This window comes from Pongo abelii, chromosome X (assembly GCF_028885655.2).
Source record: "Pongo abelii isolate AG06213 chromosome X, NHGRI_mPonAbe1-v2.0_pri, whole genome shotgun sequence".
Lineage (NCBI taxonomy): Eukaryota > Metazoa > Chordata > Mammalia > Primates > Hominidae > Pongo > Pongo abelii.
In genome coordinates this window covers 121,041,323-121,064,987 of record NC_072008.2, presented here as the reverse complement: position 1 = coordinate 121,064,987, position 23,665 = coordinate 121,041,323, and the positions used below count along the sequence as shown (strand labels likewise).

Sequence of the window (23,665 nt, the reverse complement as noted above, 5' to 3'; positions counted from 1 at the left end):
CCCCAAACTCAACACTGCACTCATTTCCCTCCCCAAGTGACTCCCCAGCGTTTCTCTAACACTGATAAAGGGTTCCTGAGGCATTTGCAGTAAGCTTCTCAATAAGCTGCCCCATAGCCCTTCTAAGTACTGTTTCTGTATATTCTGAAACGAATCCCTTTCATCCCTAGCTCATATATTTGTTTCTGTTTTGCAGAACGGAAACAGTGAAGCAACTTAGAGATTTGGGGACATACAGCCCAGATGACCTATAGTTCGCCTGGTGTCGTTTCGCAAGACTTTGGTACCCAAAGCAGCAGAACCGGGATTTAGCATCCTTCTTCTCATCATACATTTCTTAAAGCAAGCGTTCTGCACTTTCAAACATCATCTTTTCTCTATCCAACACCTCCTCCCAGCCCGCCCCCTGGTTCCTTCCCACTCTCTACCTCGCCCCCCACCCCCCGCCCCCAGTCTGCGCATGCGTCCTAAGAACCCCTTACACTCGCGGCACAGGCTGACAGAATTGTCGGGGGCTATTCTCTCTCCCAGGAACATGGCGGCGAGTCAGGGAGGAGGTGGTAACAGTGGGGGCGGCGGTTGTGGTGGAGGTGGAAGTAGCGGTGGCTGTGGCACGGCTGGAGGGGGAGGTGGCGGGACTGGAGGGGGAGGCGGCGGCGGCGGCGGGACCCTGGTGGTCCCCATCCCGGTACCGACTCTTTTCGGTCAGCCGTTCCCCAACGGGCCGCCGTGGAACCCGGGGAGCCTGCAGCCTCAGCACACCGTGAGGAGCCTGGACCGGGCCCTGGAAGAGGCGGGCAGCTCCGGTATTCTGAGCCTCAGTGGTCGGAAACTCCGAGACTTCCCGGGCAGCGGCTACGACCTGACGGACACCACCCAAGCAGGTGACAGGACGGGGGGAGGGGAAGCTGGCTGTGAAGGAGGAGGTGCGGGGAGTGGGTGGCTGCGTGGCTGCGTTGTTGGACTCTGCAGGTCTGGGCGGGTGCGCGGGGGCTGCCAGACTAACAAAGTCGGGGCAGCCCGTTCTCCTGAACGTGAGGGGCAAAGCAAGCAATAGGGGAGGGGAGGAATGCTGCCTGAAGGATGTATGGAAACTGGTAGGATTTAGGGGTGAAAGAGCATCATTGTTAAAGCGAGTTTCCCCAGTTTGGGTGGGAGGGAGGCATTGACACCTTCCTTAATGCACTTCTTTCAACTCTCCTGGATCTTCCCGTCTTTCTCGGAAAACCAAACCCAACCGAACTAAACCAAACACAAAAATCATAATCTCTACATATTCCTTAAAGGCATACGTGCCTGAAAGAATGGCATATCCTTTTTGAGAGTACAGCAGCAGGATTGCCATGGTTTTTCTGTGTGGTTTAATCATCCTAGGATATTCTTGGCTTCTTTCTTGTCACGTATGCCTTTAAAGACTGAGATTTTTCATTTTCCTGGTGTTGAGAAGGTAGTGGTGGTTAAATTAGTATTTGCTGCAGTGGTAAATTAAATCATCAATCACTTACATGTCTGCTTACCAGAAGAAAGCTAATCCTTGTTTTGAGTTATCTTAGAGTCTTAATTTTTATAGTAGAAAGCCAGCAATTTTAAGGGTATTTTTGAGAAAAAATTATCTCCATTCTTTATGGAGTTGTGGATTAAAGGTTTATCACTTTGGATGAGAAATTGGCTATTGTAATGTTCTTCATATACTCTCTGGTAGTCTTTGTTGTGGCTGGCATTTTTTGTTAGGGACACACTCTCTTATAAACCAATGCTGGATTATTTTAGATATGTCTTGATTTGATGAAAGGTTTTTTTTTTTTTTTTTGCTTTTTATAATCTTTATATTTGTTATTTATTTCTGTTTTCATCTTCTTTGCTGAAATAAATCCTGGACAAAATTATTTTAATAGATGTCGTGATTTTGAAACAATATAGTAAGTAAATTCACCCATAATGAGGAGTAGTAAAATACCTCTTATTTTCAAAACAAGACAATTTCAGTTGTATTCAGTTTTTAGATCTTAAATCAAGGTATTTGTGTTGGAACAAGGTGGGGAGAGGAGGAAAACCTAAAATTGAAGCTTTCTACCCAGTGATTCTTTTAGGAATTATCCTAAGAACTATGAATGTGTAATCGACCACTGATTTTATATTTTGTAGAGCATGTTGGAGTATTTACTCCTTCTCTCAGAACAGATTTCCTAAATAATATGTTCACATATTCATGACTGTTAGCAAGATATTATGCAACTTGGTGTGTTCTTCAAAGGCTTCAAGTAAAACAGTTTCAGACTGCATCATTATAGTGATTTTTTTCTTTTCTTCTTCTTCTTTTTTTTTTTTTTGCTTATTGTTCTTTATAACCTATAAAGGATCCTTCTACCTGCAGGACAAAGTTTAAGCATCCTAGCTTTCCATTCTGGGCTTTCATTGTTGGGCTCCACTTTATTGTTGCAACCTTATCCCCCAAAATGCTCCCACATAGAATCCTCTCTTCCAACTAGGTCAACTCTCTGTCTCTCAAATACATTTTGTGCATTTCTGCCTCATCTTTGTACAAGATCATCTGTATGCTTGGGATTTCCCTCTTTTCTCCGTCTATTTAATTTTATTGAAGCCCTAGCTCTTCCAAGAAGTTGTCTCCAATTCCCTTAGTCCACAAGAATCTCCTGTTTCTTTGAATTCCCGTGGTACTTACTGTCTTTACCACTTACTTGGCAGTGCTGGCTTTATTTTCTTTTTATGTTTCTGTCTTGCTATCCCTGAGAAGAAATAGAGCCCCTTAAAAGGCAGGGTGTAAGCCATATACTTGTTCAGTCTTCTTATTATATATTCCCTTTATTGTATTTGATAATATTTCTTATAAATATGAATATCATCTGATGCAGTTACAGCCTTTGGCTTTTAAGCCTTCAGTTGGTTTTCTGAGGCAAGCGTCAACACAAAGCAGAACCATATCTGTTCATGGTAAACATTCATTCATCATAAGTTTCATTTTACTTTTTCTCTTCAGTTGAATGAGCGTTTCTTGTGGGAACATTTCAAAAATCAGAGTAAACAAGATCTTGTGCTGCTCTTTTTTTTTAATTTAAATTAGATATCTTTGGGTGACTCATTTGCCATTTGTTTTTGATAAAATTTAGCCATGAAATTTTTAGGGGCAGTATTTTTTAATGTAGAGAGACCACCATTCATTATGTGTAAATGACGGCAGGTACATTGGAACTGAAGAAAAATAGAGTGTGTTTGAGATTATACATACATATGTACATACATACACACACATACATACAGGAACACACATACAGTATATTCTCTATTTGATGAAAATGATCTGTTTGGTGATCTTGTTATACTTAAAATGACTCAGTGGACTACTGTTTCAGAACCAAACTGATTAGTTAGACAAGCATTCCTTATTGCATTAGGAAGAGACAAGAGGAAGGGAAAATAGCTAAGAAGCAGTTAATGTTAATCTAGGTGAGAGGTGGTGAGAATCTGAGTGAAACAATGTTGAATAAGGAGAAATTAATACATTTCAAAATAAGTGGGGGAAGGTTTTTTTACATTAAGATGAAATAGACCCCTGGTTCTCCACCCTGGCTGCACATTACAATTGCAAGGGAGATTTTTTGTTTGTTTTTTCAACCCTGCCTGGATCCCACCCCAGACCAATTAAATCAGAATCTCAAGGGCCAAGGAACTTAAGGAAAAAAAATCTTCCCAGGTAATTGTAATATGCACTCAGGGCTGAGAAACCCTAAAATTGTTTATTTTTTAAGCACTCAAGAAATATTTGTTCTTTGAGTGAATAAGAACATTGATAAAAGTTTAGTTATTAACCTTAAAGCCATTTGTCAAGAAAGTCAAAACCAAAACTAGAAACTAAGTACTCAAAAATTGTTTCAAATTGTTTGATAAATTTACGTGAAGGAAATGATGCCCCCTAAACATGTAGCAGCAAAATCTTTTCTCTGCTAACAGGCTTCCTATGAGGGAAAATGTATTTTAGGCAGCTGTTTGCAGAGTTTATCTTTGGTGTCTTTTTACCTCTCTCTGCATTTCTAGTGTCTGTTCTTCACTTGCCTCCTCCCTTTGTCCCCATCACACTTTTCTCCTTTCTCTTTCTCTCTTCAACCTCGCTCCCCTTACTTTATTGGGATAGAGCTCAGGTAAATGATTATGGCAGCCTCTCTAGGAGATTAACATTTAAAAGGGGGAGTTTGCTAATTTACTTGAATCTCCAATTGGTGATTGGAGATTCATGACCTTTTTGAGTAGATCTCCCTTCCAGATACTACTTGATTAAAATTTTCACCCACATAAGGACATAAAACAGCGATCAGAAAGTTGGTAACCCATTTCAGTAACGTAGCTGACTCTTGCTGTAATGTCTTCTCCGAGATGGTCTGTAGATAGATTTGACAAGATGAAGGGAAATTGCATAGAACTTTTTGGTCCATCTGGATACTATGATAATTTGTTGACTTGAAAGTGAATTTAATTGTTACCCAAACAAATCCTGAAACCTTGCATAGTTGACTCTGTCACCAGTGCTACAAATAAGTGGATATGTTTCAGCGTACTTGCTGCTGCTCCCTCTGCTTCTTTATACCTGTTTATGTACATGAGCAGTAGGTCTGTGAAACAGATTTAGGAATTCTTACATCAGATTGTGCCTTGTCCTGGATAATCACGTGTTTTCCTGTAAACCAGGAGTCAACTCTAGTATTTCCTACATGTGCTGGTTCACATTTTCAACTGTAGGGCATGGTGCATTGTATCAGGTTGTAAAATGGAGCCAGATAAACACAGCATTTGATTTTGTGAGGTGAAGTTCCTCTCAGTGCATTTAGTGGAATGAGCTCATGATTGTGATTTTGTGGCCTTATTCAAATATCTGCCTTGCTTTATTTAATAAATATCTTCCTGAAAAATCGAATGTGAAGCACATTTTTGACAGTTGACTCATATTTTAATTGCTAAAGATTGAATCTGAATTACTGAACCTTGTACTGATTTATTCAGTGATAAGTTCTACAGCATAGTTATCCCTTAATTTCTTTCATTTAAAATAAAATGTTATCTTTAATTGAAGGGTACATTCATCATTAAGATAATACCATTTATACAGCTCTTTATACATTTTTAAGTACTTTCATATATATTATCCTATTGTATCCTAATAATAACCCTGTGAGCTTGGCAGAGTACATAGTAATTGCTCATTGTGGTTGAGAGAGAGGTTAAGTGATTTGTCCAAAGTTAAATGGTGAGCCTGGCAGAGTGTGTGGGTCAGAGCCTAGGTTTTTCAACTCCAGTGCTATCCTAATGTTATTTCCACTGTAACACATTCTCTCTTTATAAAAAAGCAGTTATTAAACACCATGCCAATAAATAGGTTATTTATTCTGAAAATTCAATGCTTATTTAACTTCGTAGGTTATATACTTTTTGTTTGTGGTATGCTGTGTTTTGTTTTGTGTGTATTTGCATAGCTATGATGCCTCTCATGGTTTTAGAATAGATTCATTAAGCAAGCATTTATTGAACTCTAACTTTGGAAACATGATTATGGCTAATAAAAAGAGACATGGTTTTTGTACTTAAAGGATTTATACAATAGTCAAATGTGTACAGTAATATAACCATTAGAAAAGAATTTCACTATAATATATAATAGTATTCAAAATAATATATTTCAATATACTGTACACATAAGAGATATGGAACTGTGGCATAAGGCTTAATTTTAGAGGGGATTAATTTAGTTTGAGAAAGCTTCCTGAAAAGTTAGGTTAGGTATTTGTTGCATGACAGGTATAAGAACAGAAGTGGTTGATTAGGATGTTTTAAAATTGGGGTTAGTGGAATACTTTTGCTTAAGGTTTAAATTTAATATTTCAATTTAGATTATTTGTGATATAAATTCTGAAGCATTTATTTGGCATGAAGGTAGACAAGATCCAGAACCTCATTGAGAACATAAGAAGTAATGCTAGGGACACTTACTACAAATAAAGATAATTGAAGACTTACAAAATTGATTTGCTGGGAGGTGCCATTTAAGTTCCTAGGCACACAGTGAAACTTTGCAAAAGAGGCATATTGTTCTCCCAGCCCAGCCTAGCAGCCCACTCTGTGAGATGCCTTAACTGCATGATACACACCTCCCCATTCTGCAGAGGCTAGTTATCATCATGACCTAGAAAGGGAAATCTTTTAGTTTTCTTTTTTTCTCTACACTTTGAGTGTATTTGGGTGCTTCTTAAAACATTGTAATACTCTTATAATCAGTTATCTGGAAAGTTTCAGAAAGGGTTGTCTGCTTCTCATTTATAGAAAAAAAATACCTTACACGCCAGGGAACCATTTAATGTAATTAAAGAAAACTGTATAAGCCAATTTAATAACAATGTAAGTTTATGTTTACTCTCACTTTCAACTAGTGCACTCAATCTGCTAAAGGTCAAACTGTAATGTTTAATCTTTACATTTCTCTTGTTTCATGTAAATAGACAGCATTCCATTAACAGAATACCTGTCAATGGACTGTAATGGATAATTCAACAGTAGATATTTTCTAATGTATTGTTTATATCAAATTCTTTGAGGAAAAGTTTTTTCCAAATAGGAAAGTAAGTTCTTTCCTTTTCAGGAACACTTGATTCTGTGTAGTCTTTTTTAATTTGTGACAGAGAATGTTGTCATTTTATTTTTAGATTAATTACTTGTCTCATTAGAATATTAGAGATTCAAGGTGACAAGAGACAGGTATAAGATAACTGTGACATAAACTTTTCTTTGAACCATATGGAGATGAACTGATTCTAGAACATTTGTGAATTTGGATTTCACTCAGAAATGGCTTTTTGTTAATGATTATGTTCCTAAGAGAATCTAGTATGTATAGTCTAGAGTTTTTTACTTCTTAAAAAAATAATTGCAATATGTAAATCCTTAGTATTTTGAGCTACTTGGTTGGGGATGTCTATGTCAATGGGAAATAATTACATTTAAAGGTTTTTGTGAATTAGAAATAGTAAATTAAACATAGATGACTGTGTCCTGAAACTACCTTAATGAGTATATAAGAATGGATTTGTCATATAGATATTTTGTAAAGGTTGTAAAGTTGCTGCTTTCAGTGAGTTAATGATTTCATAATGGTTTAAAATAAGAACTCATATACCTATTATATCCTAGATCAGTAGTTCTCATTTTGGGGAAGGGTAGGGTTGGAGAGGTTGCCTCCAGAGGATATTTGACAGTATCTGGAGACTCTTTTTTTTTTTTTTTTTTTTTTTTAAGAGACAAGGCCTTGCTATGTTGCCCTGGCTATGTTGCCTGGGCTGGAATATAGTGGCTGTTCACAGGCTCTAACTCAGGGGCTCAAGTGATCCTCCTGTCTCAGCCTGCTGAGTAGCTTGGACTATAGTCCCGCAGCACCACACCTGGCTGAAGACATTTTTGATTATCACAATTTGGGGGTTGCTACTGACATCTAGTGGGTAGAGGCAAGGGATGCTGCCAAGCATCCTACATTGAAAAGGACAGCCCTATACAACAAAGACTTAACTTGTCTAAAATGTCCATGGTGCCAAGGTTGAGAAACCCTGGGTTAGAGTAAGATAAATGGAAAGTGCAGCATAGGTTCAAAGAGGGAGGGATAACATTTGATTTGGTTGTTGGAACAGCAGAGGGGGGCTTTATAAAGAAGTTGGAGGATTGGCCTTTAAAGAGGAGGCATCAGATTTTATAGTTATTCTTAGATGGAGGAAACTACATGAATGCTGATATCTCAGAGTCTCCTCAAACTCAATATGTCAAATAATGAACTCTCGTTATTCACCCTAGGCCCGCTTGTCACCCAGATCTAAAACTTGGGGGTTATTCTCCACTCTTCCCTTTCCCTCACCCTCTATATCTAGTGAGGGACTAAGGCCTGTTGGTCATAACTCTTTGAATAGCTTTCAGATCAGTTTCATTCCTTTCTATTCTCAATGTCATTGTTCAGATTCTCCTCCATTCCTTACCTTTAACTGGACCTGTCAGTAGTTTTCTAAATGATCTCTCTGTCTCAAGTTTTCTTCAACTTAAATTAGTTAGTCCTCCACACTGTAGCTAAACCATTCTTTCTAATATGCAAATCTGATTGTCACGTTACTAAAACAATGTTACTAAAACACCTTCAAGCCAGTAGCCAGTTTTCAAGCCATACGTTTCAAAATCTTATTTCCTTATTCCTTGTTTTGAACATTAAAAAAAGTAATACATACACTATGTTTTATTTAACTGTGGTAATTTTTATATTTTATTAGTTAAAATTAAATTGCTAAGATTCATCCAAATTGTTATGTAAAACTGTGGTTCATTCTTTTGGATGGCTGTGTTATCTTGCATCATGTGAATATACACCATCTTTATTCACTTTCTCACTGATAGCCATTTTCATTCCTGCCTCCTCCTTTTTCTTTGGGAATAGCACTACTATCAACATTATTATACATGTCTCTTGTACTTGTGCAAGGATTTCTGTTGTGTATATACTTGAAAATGGAGTTGCTGGGTTGTATGGTATGTCAGTGTTCAAACCAGTTTATCATTTCTGTTTCCATTGACATGTATAGGAGATCCTATGAATCTATGTGCCCTCCAAAACAGTATTGTCAAATTTAAAAATTTTGACCAAGTGTGTTTAAAATGGTATTTCGATGAAGTCTTTCTTGATTTACATTCCCCTGATCACCAATGATGTTAACCTTTCTTCAGATGTCTGTTGGTCATATGTCTTTCCTGTACTGTGAAATAGCTTTTCATTTATTTTGCCCATTTTCTGTTGGTTGGTTGTCCTTTTATAAAAATAGAATTCTATGGGTTTAAAAAAATACTCTTTATATTAATCATTTGTTTTGTATATTTTGAATATCTTGTTTATAACTTGTCTTTTTGCTTTTTGAGGGGTGTTTTGATGGACAAATTTGTAAATTTTAATATAGCCAAATGTATCAGTCTTGAATTTTGTAGTCAATGATTTTTGTGTCCTGTTTAAGAATATGTAAAATATATTCATCTACATTTTTTACTAAGAGTTTTAGTTTTGTTTTTGGTATTAAAGTTCTTAATTCATATGGAATCAATTTTTATGTATAGCGCGAGGTGGAGTTCCATGTTCCTGTTTTTACATATGGATTATCTTTTTTCAGATCCATCCTTACCTATGTTGGGGCTCAGAAAACAATACCCCCAAATGAAGGCCTCAGCAGCAGCCTCAGAAGCAGAAGTTTTGCACTGGCTTTGTCCTGCCCTCCTGTCTCTCGGTCCCATTCTTCTCCAAGGCTAGCCATAGAAACTAGAATCCCTCTTCCCCAGGGAGGATCACAGAAGCCAGAACCCCTTTTCCTGAATGTCAGCCATAAGACCTAAAAATATTACTCTAATTTCCCCTCTGCCTTTCTGTGTAAAAACTGGACACAAAGAAATGATCTAACCTACCTTGTTTGACTGTAGGTCTTAAGGCCCCCATTCCAGAGAGGGCCCTGCCCCACAGTCAGAAGGAAGGAATACAGGCTCAGAGAGGCCTAGAAAAATCTATTTAATAGGCAGACAGGCCTTGCTAGGTTTCCCCACTCAGTCTGTCAGCTTTAGATTATATTCTTTTTGGCCAATCATATTTCTGCACAGCTGGGCTGTCCATACTTTGTTGAACCTAAGCATAAAATAGGCAATTCCTCCTTTGGGTCCTAATTCTGAAGGCTCCTATATATATACTTTAAATAAACGTGTATGCCTTTTCTGCTTTTAATCAATCTGCCTAATTTCAGTGATTTTTCAGTGAAATTGTGAAACTTTAGGGCACCAAGGGCCTTGGCTTCTATATCTACTTCTTTTCTTCCTTTCTTTTTTCTTTTTTTTTTTTTTTTTTGACAGGGTCTTGCTCTATTGCCAAGGCTGGAGTACAGTGGCACAATCACGGCTCACTGCAGCCTCAACCTCCCAGGCTCAAGTGATCCTCCCACCTCAGCCTCCCGAGTAGCTGGGACCACAGGGGTGTGCTACCATGCACAGCTAATTTTTGTATTTTTTTGTAGAGACAGGGTTTCATCATGTTGCCCAGGCTGGTCTTGAACTTCTGGGCTCAAGTGACCCACCTACCTTGGCCTCCCAAAGTGCTGGGATTACAGGGGTGAGCCACTGCACCTGGCCTACTTCTTTTCTTTTTAACGCTTTATTGAGAGTTCACAGACCAAAAGTGGACCCATTTAAAGTATATTGTTTATTGGTTGTTAGCTGTGCACCCATCACTATAATTTAGTTTTGGAATATTTTCATCTCCCCCCGAAAGAAATCCTGTACAAATAAATCCCTTTCCATTCTCCCTGCCTCCTCCCCAACCAATCAAACCCTACGCAACCATTCATCTATTTTCCATCTCTATAGATTTACCCTATCTGTACATTTTATGTAAATGACTTCATGCAGGATGTGACCTTTTGTGACTGGCTTCTTTAATTTACTGTGTTTTCAAAGTTCATTTATGTTGTAGCATATACCAGTATTATGAGAATTCCAATTTTTTTGCATTCTCAGCAGCACTTGTTTTTATCTTTTTGTTTATAGCCATCCTAGTGGGTATGAGGCAGTATTTCTTTCCTTCTTCTTCTTCTTTTTTTTTTTTTTTTTGAGACCGAGTTTCGTTCTTGTCACCTAGGCTGGAGTGCAGTGATGCAATCTCGGCTCACTGCAACCTCTGCCTCCTGGGCTCAAGTGATTCTCCTGCCTCAGCCTCCTGAGTAGCTATGATTACAGGCGTGTGCCACCATGCCTGGCTAATTTTTGTATTTTTTTTTTTTCCAGTAGAGACGGGGTTTCACCATGTTGGCCAGGCTGGTCTTGAACTCCTGATCTCAGGTGATCCACCTGCCTCAGCTTCCCAGAGTGTTGGGATTACAGGCGTGAGCCACCATGCCCAGCCTGAGTCAGGATTTCATTGTGGATTTGATTTGACTTTTCCTCATGACTAATGATGTTGAACATCTTTTCATGTGCTTATTGACTATTTGTATATTTTCATAAGCAAAATGTCTATTAGGACCCTTTGTCCATTTACTAATTGGGTTGTCTTTTCATTACTGAGTTGTAAGAGGTTTTTTTTTTTTTTTTTTTTTTTTTTTTAAATTCTGTATTCAAGTCTCTTTTCAGATATATCATTTGCAAATATTTCTTTCCTATTCTGTTGGTTCATCTACTCTGAAACACAAAATTAAAACATACTGATACCATTTATTTTATCTATTTTCTTATGTTGCTTGTGCTTTTTGTGTCATGTCTAAGGAAGCGTTGCCTAACCCAGGGTCAGAACGATTTATCCTTATGTATTCTGAGTTTATAGTTTTAGCTCTTTCATTTTTTTACATTTAGCTTTGCTGCTTATTTAAGTTGATTTTTGTGTGTCATGTAAGATCAGGGTCCAACTTCATTCTTTTACATGTGGATATCTGGTTGTCCTAGCACCGTTTTTTGAAAAGGTCATTTTTTTCTTCATCTAATTGTCTTATGACCCTTGTTTAAAATCAGTTGACCATAAATGTCAAGATTTATTTCTGAACTCTCAATTGTGTTTCGTTGATCTATATTTCTGTTCTTAACCCAATACCACACTGTATTGATTATTGTAGCTGTGCAGTAAGTTTGGTAATTGGGAAGTGTGAATTTTCCAACATTTTTTTCAAGATTTTTGGGGCTATTCCGGGACCCTTGCATGAATTTCAGGATAAGCTACACAATTTCTTTGGAAAATGCAGAATGCAAGTTGGGATTTTGAAAAGGATTGTGTTGAATCATCAATTTGGGGGAATTTTGCCATCTTATCAATATTAAGTTGTCCAATCCATGAATAGGGGATGTCTTTTCATTTATTTATATCTTTAATGTCTTTTAACAATTATTTTGTAGTTTCCTATTTTGTAGTTTTTGATGTTGTTGTAATTGGAATTTTAAAAATTTAGTTTTTGGATTGTTCATTGCTAGTGTGTAGAAATACAATTGATTTTTATAAGTGATCATTTATCCTTCAACCTTGCTGAACTTGTTTCTTCTAGTAGTCTTTTAAATGGATTCATTTGGGTTTTCTATGTCATATCATCTGCAAATAGAGATAGTTTTACTTCTTTTCAAATCTGGAGCCTTTTATTTCTGTTTCTTGCCTAATTGTCCCTGTTAGAACTTCTAGTTTCAGTAATGTTAAGCAGATGCTGTGAAAGTGGACATTCTTGTTTTGTTCTTGAATTTAGGGGGAATATATTCAGTCTTTCACCATTAAATATAATCTTAGCTCTGTTTTTTTCAGTAAATGGTCTTTATCAGGTGGAAGAAATTCCCTTTTATACCTGGCTTTTCAAATGTTTTTATCATGAAAGGGTGTTGAATTTTGTCAAAGGCTTTTTCTGTTCTATCGAGTTAATCATATGGTTTTTGTCCTTTGTTGTATTAACATGGTATATAATATTGTTTGGTTTTTGAATATAAGATGAACCCACTTTGCATTCCTGACCTACCTGCACTTCAGTTTAGTCTCATACTGCCTCGGACCTCTATATTCCAGCCTGTCAAACTATAATATGTGCTGCTCGTTGAAAGTATCATGCTGTTCGATGCCTCAGGGTTTTTCTTTTTTTTTTTTTTTTTTCCTGTTAATATCCTTCTTCGGCTTTCCACCTTGTGAACTCCTATTGATTCTTTGTATCCCAGATCAGGCCTTTATCTTTTCCCTTTCCCCTCATCTTCTACATACAGTGATTACTCTATACCTCTATTATAACCGCTGTGATTTTGTATTGCAGTGAATATGTTTCCTTCACCCTAGTATGCACCATCAATTTAATAACTTTTCTGACAAATAAACACCACTTCAGTAAATGCATACATAGATTTCAAAAACGTTAGCATTAGAAGAAAATGTGCATTGTTGAATTAAAGAAATATGGGTTATTTGTTTGCACTTCCCTTTTTATTGGTTTTAGAGTTATTTGAGTATAGTGACTTTGTTGCCACTCCAGTAGCTGGTAGTACAGTGTGTGGTACATAGTAGTTGTTTAGCATATTTTGTTCAATTAAGCCTGCTTCTTGCCATGGGTGCCTTTTTGAGTCCCTACACAATTTGTCCCTTTGGTTTTCCTCTGTGTTTTCCACTACTTCATAAATATATACCCTGTTCTTCAGGGTGTATATCTGAACCCCTAGTTTTCCTGATTTTTGTTTTTATTGTTTTGTTATTTTTAAAAATGAAAAAAATTAGAAAGAAAAAAGACATATCTTGTTATTGCTTCATAAGCAGAGGTATGAGTATTAAACTTTAACAGTGGAAATTTGCTGTAGTTTTTATATATTCTTTTTTTTTTGTTAAGACGGAGTCTTGCTCTGTTGCCCAGACTGGAGTGCAGTGGCGTGATCTTGGCTCACTGCAAGCTCCGCCTCCCGGGTTCACGCCATTCTCCTGCCTCAGCCTCCCAAGTAGCTGGGACTACAGGTGCCCGCCACCACGCCCGGCTAATTTTTTTTGTATTTTTAGTAGAGACGGAGTTTCACCTTGGTCTTGATCTCCTGACCTCGTCATCCACCCGCCTTGGCCTCCCAAAGTGCTGGGATTATAGGCGTGAGCCACTGCGCCTGGCCGGTTTTTATATTTTCTTATACTATGCCACTAGATATGTTTTTATTTTAGAGTAGCTGGCCGTTTAAAAATGTTTAGGTTAGTTCTTCATTAAAATTGATTTGAAAGTACTGTTTATGATGTTAAATAAGATTGACATTGAAAATACTACAAAATGTTTTAAGGATTAATATGTTCTTTTAACAAATTCTATTTTGAAAATCATGTTTGTAGATGAAGTCCAGGAAAAATTGAGAGATAAATGGACATTTTATGATTAGGTTTAGGAGTTTTCTCAGTAGTATAGCACTGAATTATTTAAAATTGTGTTTTAGCATGTCTTGTTCTTACTTTGTCCTCTTACTGTCTGCTCTCCTCCATTTGCCATGTGCAAAGTTAAGATCCCGGGATCTGCTACCTTTCAGTTATGAAGTTTATCATCCTTAGTAGGATCAGAGCTTAAAGGCACTCACAACAGCTCTCCGTATTCACTGCTTCTTGTCTTGCAAAAAGCCTTATCACTTAATGAATGACTAAACTTTCTCACATTTATCAATATAATATTATTGCCTTAAACATCTTTCCATTGTAGTCTATTGTACACTCTTCTTCTACATTGTTCTTTCAGAAAGTTTTCCTTATGCCACCATTCCACTGAAGAAAAATGTATGGATGCACCATAACTTATTTAACCATTCCTCTATCATTAGATGTTTAAGTTACTGTTTAATATTAATAAACAACCAGGTGTAATTGTGCTCCTGGCTTTACATTGCTTTCTCCCCAGAGAAATTTAAACTTCTTTAGGACAGATAATGCATTCTCTATATAAATTCTCGACAGTGCTATGACTCTCTGCAATAGTTTATAATAGATGCTTCTCAAATTTTTAAACTTTATGGGAAAGAGTGTGACAATTTTATATACTGACTTCCTATACTATTTGTGTGTAGGAGAATGCCTCTGCCATGGTGCCTTGGTGATCTTGCCTGTACCCATATAGGCCACATAGGCAAGGCTCAACCACAATCTGTCTCAAGTCTTGGGGGAATACTCTGTGAGCCTCCTTGATACATGGTAAGATAGACTTGTGAGGAGCTGTCACAAGGCCATTTCTTATCCACCTCCGTATCTTACAGGAGGCTGCCTCAAGGCAGCTTATTATCTCCTATTTTCATTTTGGTGAGGCATGGGAGTTTCCTTCAGGCACAGTTGTGACTATAAAATGACATAGCTGCAGTCTAGAATTGACTCCTCAACAACAGAGCAACCCACTGTGTGTGTTGTCTTTCATTTAGTCCCTCCAGTTCGGGTTTCTCTTGTAGGACTAGGGACATGGGGAGCTGATACCATGCTGATCATGCCTTCTCTGCCTGTGTTAGTAATAAACCATCTGAATCCATTTGGTCTTACTGGCAGCTGCTGCCGTGCTGATATGTAGGGGCTGCTTGACCACTTAATGTAAACAAATGGGATTTTTTTTGACCAGTTTGTGGAATTTGTCATTACTTTTTAATTGGTCAATTTATTGTAAATTGCTTTTAATTTCAGGATTCAGTGGTTAGTGCTTTGCTATCAAATAGCTCAGGTAAGGATGGTCCTTGCTCTGTAAACACAGTATTATTTTAGGGGGTACAGCATGCAGCTATAAAATTAGTCTTAATCTGAATAAATCAAAGATAAAGCAATTAGTTTTGTTTAGTACAGTGGCTTGCACTTGGTTTTCTTTTTCTCCCTCTCTTCTCAAGGACTACTTTTGTTTTGCAATCCGAAGCCTGCTTAAGTTGTCCCAGAGAGTCAGTTGGATGCAGACCTTTCTCGTATTATATTAGACTTTCCTTTCTCATGCAGTAGAAAGGTACTAAGGTATCTTAACATGCAAATAAAATGTATATTGTATACACAGATCTACCTGATTTTCAGTGGCTGGTTGACCTTGACCTAGGCAGAAAGATCAAAGTCAAACTGTTGCCGGTGGAGGGTGTCCAGGTTCTTGGTGTTTTGAACAAAGAATTGGACAAAATGCACAAAGCAAGGAAAGAATGAAGCAGCAAAAGCTGAGATTTATCGAAAGGGAAAGTACACTCCACAGGGTGGCAGCAGGCCGAGCAGCCTCTCACAGCCCCGATACAGAATCTTCTTGGCTCCAAATACCCTGCTAGAGGATTCCCATTGGCCACTTTGTGTTTACCTCATATAAATGAAGTGATGGCCTGCAATCAATCTGATTGGTTGCAGAAGGCGACGAAACAGAGCCTAAAGTGAAGTTACAAAGCTGCACTTGGCCTGCAATCAGTCTGATTGGTTGCAAAAAACAAACAGAGGCTGAAGTGAAGTTACAAAGTTATACTCCTATGCAAAAGTCTGATTGATTACAAAAAGCAACCAATCAGAGGTACTTTCTATTTCCCATCTGCCATGCAGAAATAGTGGGGGTTTGCAAAGGTACTAGTCTCTGGTCCTTTTGTTACTTAGGCATGGATAAGTTAGGGTTTTCCTTTCAGTTTAGTTCTAGGAAGTCAGCGTGAAACGGCCCTGCCTCCAGATCCTATTCTCCTGCCTCAAAACTAATTGAACGTCATCAATTCTGATGTACTAGAGATGGTCAAGATACATGTTTTGCCATTGGTTACTTCATTAATCAGAATAATCATAACAATTCAGATATTAGGGTTTTTTTTTGCTTTCAAAAATGTTACATGAAAGCATGATTTTGTTGAATTAATTAATTAATTAACTTTTTTATTCTTTGAGACGGGGGCTCCCTCTGTTGCCCAGGCTGGAGTGCAGTGGTCCAGTCTTGGCTCACTGCAACCCCATCAAAAACTGAGCGAAGGCTATGAACAGACACTTCTCAAAAGAAGACATTTATGCAGCCAACAAACATAAGAAAAAAAGTTCATCATCACAGGTCATTAGAGAAATGCAAATCAAAACCACAATGAGATACCATTTCATGCCAGTTAGAATGGTGATCATTAAAAAGTCAGGAAACAACAGATGCTGGAGAGGATGTGGAGAAATAGGAACACTTTTACACTGTTGGTGGGAGTGTAAATTAGTTCAACCATTGTGGAAGACAGTGTGGCAATTCCTCAAGGATCTAGAACCAGAAATACTATTTGACCCAGCAATCCCATTACTGGGTATATAACCGAAGCATTATAAATCATTCTACTATAAAGAGACATGCACACGTATGTTTATTGCAGCACTGTTCACAATAGCAAAGACTTGGAACCAATCCAAATGTCCATCAGTGATAGACTGGATAAAGAAAATGTGGCACATATATACCATGGAATACTATATAGCCATAAAAAAGGATGAGTTCATGTCCTTTGCAGGAACATGGATGAAGCTGGAAACCATCATTCTCAGCAAACCAACACAGGAACAGAAAACCAAACACTGCGTGTTCCCACTCATAAGTGGGAGTTGAACAATGAGAACACATGGACACAGGGAGGGGAACATCACACACTGGGGCCTGTTGTGGGGTGGGAGGCCAGGGGAGGGAAAGCATTAGGAGAAATACCTAATGTAGATGATGGGTTGATGGGTGCTGCAAACCACCATGGCACGTGTATACCTATGTAACAAACCTGCACGTTCTGCACATGTATCCCAGAACTTAAAGTATAATAAAAAAAATTGTTATGAGTTTGGGGGTACAAGTGTAGTTTTGTTACATGGATATATTACATAGTGATGAAGTCTAGACTATTAGTGTAACCATCACTCAAATAGTGTACATTGTACCCATTAGGTAGTTTCTCACCCCTCAACCCCCTCCTACCTTCCTACGTTTCTGAGTCTCAGGGTTCTGCAGGTACATAGAAGTTGCCAGCTTTTCTTGCCATCCTCGCCATTCGAAATTCAGTTCTGTACATCTGCCTATATTTGTTGTGATAGTGCTTCACTTTTTCATAGATAACCTTCCTCCTTGCCTTTCGAAGCATGTTTTGGGCAAACTTCTTTCTCAGGCACTTGATCTTCAGCTCTGCAAAATTCCTTTACTTTTTCTTAAGGGTTTCTGGCACAGCAGGAACCTTCTTTATCTTCTCTTCTACACCCTCCATGATTCCAGCTGGAAAAAGAGGATGATTTCTTTTCTTTTGGGTAGATACCTAGTAGTGGGATTGCCAGATGGAATGGTAGTTCTATTTTTAGTTCTTTGAGAAATCGTCATACTGTTTTCCCCAGGGGTTGTACTAATTTACATTTCCACTAACAATATATAAGCATTCTCTTTTCTCCATATCCTCACCAACTGTTATTTTTTGACTTTTTAGTAATAGCCATTCTGACTGGTGTAGGGTGGTACATTGGCTGTCTCAAAATTTTGTCTGTTTTAATTTGCATTTCTCTGATGCTTAGTGATGTTGAGTATTTCTTCATTTCATATTTTTCATTTTTTCATATGCTTCTTGGCCATTTGTATGTATACAACAAAAGCGGTGCTTGCTTATTGTAGAACATTTGGAAAATAGAAGCATAGGGAAAAAAATACAAATTGCTTCTCATTCCAGCAACCTTGAATAAACATTAATATTTTGGTATATTTCCTTTGTATTCCCAACACTCATCATCTTGCACATACCTGTAGGTCTTTATAAATTTATGTATCGTCTTTAAAGAAAACTATTGCTGCATTTGGTGTATATAGTTTTACATTTTAAATGCTCTAGTTATTATACTGTGAGCATATTTCCATACTAAGGAATTGAGTCTATAATATGATTTTTAAAGGCTACAGGCTATTCCATGTTAAGGATATAAAAATTTGTTTAGCCTTTATCTTATTGTTGGACATTTAAGTTGTTTCTAATTTTTTACTATTTTAAATAATCCTGAAATATGCATATTTTTAACGTATCTCTATTAGGTTTCAATCAAAAATTGCTATTAATTGAGTTATTGGATCAATTATTATGAACAGTTTTAAGGACCTTGATTCACTTTGCCAAATTGCACTCCAGAAAAGTTACCTCATTTTGTATTCCCACCAATGATGTATGGAAGTGCCTAATTCAAAATAGCCTTGCCAACACCAAGTAATAGCTTTAAAACCTTTAAATTTGATTAATGAATTATGTTTTTTTTTTTTTTGAGATGGAGTCTTGCTCTGTCACCCATGTCACCCAGGCTAGAGTTCAGTGGCGCGATCTTGGCTCACTGCAACCTCTGCCTTCTGGGTTCAAGTGATTCTCCTGCCTTAGCCTCCTGGGTAGCTGGGACTACAGGCGCACGGCACCTCACTTGGCTAATTTTTTATTTTTATTTTTTGTATTTTTAGTAGAGACGGGGTTTCATCACATTGGCTAGGCTGATCTTGAACTCCTGACCTCAAGTGATCCTCTGGCATTGACCTTCCAAAGTGCTGAGAATACAGACGTGAGCCACTGCACCTGGCCAAATTATGTTATAATAATTTTTACATTTATTTTGATTACGGTGAGGTTGAAGATATTTTCATATGTGTCTTGTTCGTTGATAGTTTTCATTTTGAAACTGTTTATGTCCTTGGCCCAGGTTTTATCTATGAGTTGTTGGTATCTTTTTGCTTTTTGATAGACTGAAGTTTTTCCTTCTTTTTATGTAACTTAACCTAGAAATCTTTCATATGTGAATTCTTTCTTTATATTAACACTTTGAAACTCCTTCCCCATTCTAATATTAGGTGACTAGTCACTATAATGTTTTTCTTAAAGCTTCATTTTCATGTTTATCTTTTTCTTCCATCTGGATTTTATTTTAGTAAAAGTTATGTGATAAAGCAATAATATTTGTCTTGAAAATATAGTTATTCAATAGCCATTTAATAAGTAACTACATTGATTTGAAATGACAAACTTATAATAAATTTTATAATGGTTGAAGTATAGTGCCATTCTTAAATATCACTTTGATGTTTGAATGCTGTTACAGTGATTCATTAGTCATTATTTCTTGGTGAAACTGAAAAACTTACTAGAATTTCCTACAGATAACTCTGCATAGAGCTGCCCCTCCCTCTTCTTTTAAATAAGGTCTTGTCTTTCCACGTGGCTTAATTGTTGCAAGACTCACAGTCCTTTCCTTACTGAGCATGCACGTATCTGCCCTCTGGTTAGCAGCTGTGGTTTCCCCTTGCAATATCTGTTTTTGTTTGCACCTTTGCTTCTCAAGGTGCCTGTGCTGAAAATGAGCCTTTCATTACTGGTTGCTTCAGGTCCGTGAGATCTCTTTGTTATTATTTATCATAGCTGTTAACTTTGAAGCATTTTTTTTCTTCATTTTTTCCAATGTCTACAAGTTGTTTTTTTCTCTCTGCTGCACTTATGGTTAAAATTTTAATTCATCATGGAGTAGCTTAGAAATTCTGTAATCCATACATCTTACTCGTTCAACAAGGTCTCAGTGTTATAGACTGTTCATTATTTTGTCCTGCACAACACCCTTCTAGGGAATACTGAATCAAGAAATCACCTGTCATTGCAGAGGGCATCTGTTGAAGCAGATGCCAGAGCCATGGGGTTGTCATTTCCCATCAGGCTCCATCCAATATCAGTCTCTAATACTTCAAAGACACTTTCCATACTTGCATCGACAGACAGCTGTGGTGCCTTCTGTTTTCTTGCTGCTTTTGTTTCTAGTCTTAACAGTTCTTTTAGATAGAAAAATAGATGAGGAATTGCTAACATTTGAGAACATATTAATCAGATTTTACATACTGTAATTGTGATCAAATTTGAGTAATAATATTAATGGTTACCAAAGATCAGAGAACACTTAATTTTTTCATTTTCATGTTAGGAAATAAGTATCTGAGTTGGCTGATTTTATGCACTCTCCTGAAGACATATTTCTGCTATATATTTTTTATGTTACAAGAAATGAATATAATGGTCTAATTTCCATCATTTTATTTTCTATCTTTATGAACATTACCTATCATTATGTACAAGTTGACAATTTTCCTTTCATTTCTATTGATTATTTCTTCTAGGGATTTTAGGTTGTTGCAGAATATTTAGTCATTACCAGTAGCTCTGAAATAGGAATTAAGTGATTTTGGCACTATTTAATAGGTAGTAGTGGATTCAGAAATGCAGTTCAGATCAAGTCTAGTGTTCATCTCCCCTCTTTTTTAGTCAGCAAGACTTCTGTGAACTTTGAGACATACCCCAAGGATGATGCTGTATTGGTCTAGCCACAAGAGCTTTATATTATAGAAACTACAATTTTAGTAGAACTAAATGGAGGTGATTCTTTTTGCATTCTTTCACTGAAGTGTTACTATATAAGCAGATATTATTTGGTGTTAGAGTGGAATAAGAATTTATATTACCTAGAGTTGGTGTCTGTGAGCTTTTGATTTACCCTAACATCTCATGCTTAGTTTATAGTTAATGTTTAATGGAATTTTGTCAAATGGATGATAAAGGCTGTGAGTCAAGTCAGGATGCTACCTGGCAAATATGGAGAATAAGGCTTGGAAGGTGAGGATCAGAATTTGCTTGCCTCTATCACAGACTCTGGAAATGCAGGATGACAGATAATTTGATATTAAGATATTTGAATATTTTACCTTGTATGTTTTCTGTGGTTAGGCTGCAACTTCTAAGCCCTGCTGGAAAAGGAATGGTACTGTTCAAAGACAGTTCACCATGGCTTCATGTTTCTGCATATCTTACAAGTGAGACACTAACTGCCCTGTGTTCTGAACTTTATTTTCAATGATGTTGATACAGTGAACAGCTTTGCAAGATAAAACTACTGTTTGCCTTCAAAACAAAGTGCAGACTGGACGCAGTGGCTCACAGCTGTAATCCCAACACTTTAGGAGGCCAAGGCAGGAGGATTGCTTGAGCCCAGGAGTTTGAGACCAGCCTGGGCAACATAGCAAGACCCTGTCCCTTTTTTTTGAGACAGGGTCTTGCTCTGTCTCCCAGGCTGGAGTGCAGTGGCACAATCGGCTCACCACAGCCTCAACCTCCCCAGGCTCAGGTGATCCTCCTGCCTCAGCCTCCGAAGTAGCTGGGACTACAGGTCCATGCCACTACACTTGGCTATTTTTTTGTATTTTTTGTAGAAATGGGGTTTTGCCATGTTACCCAGGTTGGTCTCAAGCTCCTAGACTCAAGCAATCCACCCTCCTTGGCCTCCCAAAGTGTTGGGATTATAGATGTGAGCCACTGCTCCCACCCAAGACCCTGTCTCTTAAAAAAAAATAGCCAAGCTTGGTGGTGCATGCTTGTAGTCCCAGCTGCTTAGGAGGCTGAGGCAATAGCACTGCTTTAGCCTGGGAGGTCAAGGCTGCAGTGAGCTGTGATCACACCACTGCACTCCAGCCTGGGCAACAAAGCAAGATACTGTCTTAAAAAGCAAACAAAGAAAACAGAAACAAATCAAAGCAAAGGGCAGATTTGCTTGCATCCTTGGACAAATTAGATAGTATTTCTCTCCAAAGCAAAAGATAATCATGCTTAATGTTGAATAAGATAAAGATAATGTCTCCCTTAGAATAAAAGGCAGGCATGCTTACTATGATAAAAGATTTGGGTTCCCTCAGCTCAGGTTCCTTTCCTATAATGTGATAATACTGCATGTGCATGCATCCATCTGGGCCCATCAATGTTGCCCCCATGAGATTTTGGGGAGTAAGGGGAACTGACCCAAATATGCTGTTCATGCCACTTGCTGTGCTGTGAGCAATAAAGGCCTCTGTCTCTCACACAGGAGTCTCATGTCTTCTGCTAGCATCTATACAACAGTGTTAGGCTAACATACTGGCTTACAAGTAGGGCAAAATCTGACCCTTCAGAGTTCTTGACAGGTACTCAGCACAATGATTTTGGCTATACGATGTTATCCTCCTTTAGACAAAATTTGTTTGACTAATTTTATTTAATCCTTGTTTATTGAATTGGTTAAAAATATTGAAAAGTAATAAGAGCCCATCTCTTTAAGGAGCCAAGAAAGCTGTGTGTCATCTCAGATGAAACAATTTTGAATTGGTAAATTGGGAACAGCTGAGGGCTTTATAATGGTGTTCATTATTCTCTGAAACAAAAATTGAACCTAGAAGTAAGATTTACATTCTGCCTCCTATTGCAAGAAGCAATCTTGGGGTGTGTGTGTGGATGTTGTTAGATTTAGAATTCTTCTGACCCTGGTTTGTGGTTGCAGTGGGACAGAATATTTGAGATGTGGGACAGAAGGCCACAGTAGTGTGTTAAAGGAGTGGAAAATCACACATAGAACATAGGCTTTGAAGACACATGAGTTTGGAACCCCAGTGCTGTCAGTTATTACTAGCTTTTAATTTTTTTTAACTTTGGGAAGGCATGTCATTCAGTCTATCTTTGCTTCATATGTGTATTAGTCTGTTTTCACGCTGCTGATAAAGACATACCCGAGACTGGGCAATTTACAAAAGAAAGAAATTTGTTGGACTTACAGTTCCACGTGGCTGGGGAGGCTTCACAATCATGGCAGAAGGTGAAAGGCACTTGTCACATGGTGGCAGACAAGAGAAGAGAGCTTGTGCAGGGAACCTCCCCTTTTTAAAACCATCAGATCTCATGAGACTTACTCACTATCGTGAGAACAGCATGGGAAATACCTGTCCCTATGATTCAATTATTTCCCACCAGTTCCCTCCCACAACACACGGGAATTCAAGATGAGATTTGAGTGAGAACACAGCCAAACCATATAATTCTGCCCTTGACTCCTCTCAAATCTCATGTCCTCACATTTCAAAACCAATCATACCTTCCCAACAGTCACACAAAGTCTTAACTCATTTCAGCATTAACTCAAAAGTCCACAGTCCAAAGTCTCATCTGAGACAAGGCAAGACCCTTTTGGCTATGAGCCTGTAAAATCAAAAGCAAGTTAGTTACTTCCTAGATATAATGGGGATACAGGCATCGGGTAAATACAGCCATTTCAAATGGGAGAATTTGGCCAAAACAAAGGGGTTATAGGGCCTGTGCAAGTTTGAAATCCAGTGGGGGAGTCAAATCTTAAAGCTCCAGA

General features: G+C 37.8%; 1 protein-coding gene across 3 annotated transcripts in view; it reads left to right on the top strand.

Moving 5' to 3' along the window:
* Positions 1-480: 480 nt before the first annotated feature.
* The window catches only part of LRCH2 (leucine rich repeats and calponin homology domain containing 2), a 119,316-nt gene continuing 96,131 nt past the window's right edge, over positions 481-23,665 (top strand). For 2 of the 3 annotated variants that reach the window (XM_054544983.1, XM_009235192.3), the window contains exon 1: positions 481-884. In XM_054544983.1, coding sequence (XP_054400958.1) covers positions 536-884 — 349 coding nt within the window. In that variant the 5' untranslated portion in view covers positions 481-535. The remainder of the gene's footprint in view (positions 885-23,665) is intronic. The other variant, XM_054544982.2, reaches the window with a different exon arrangement.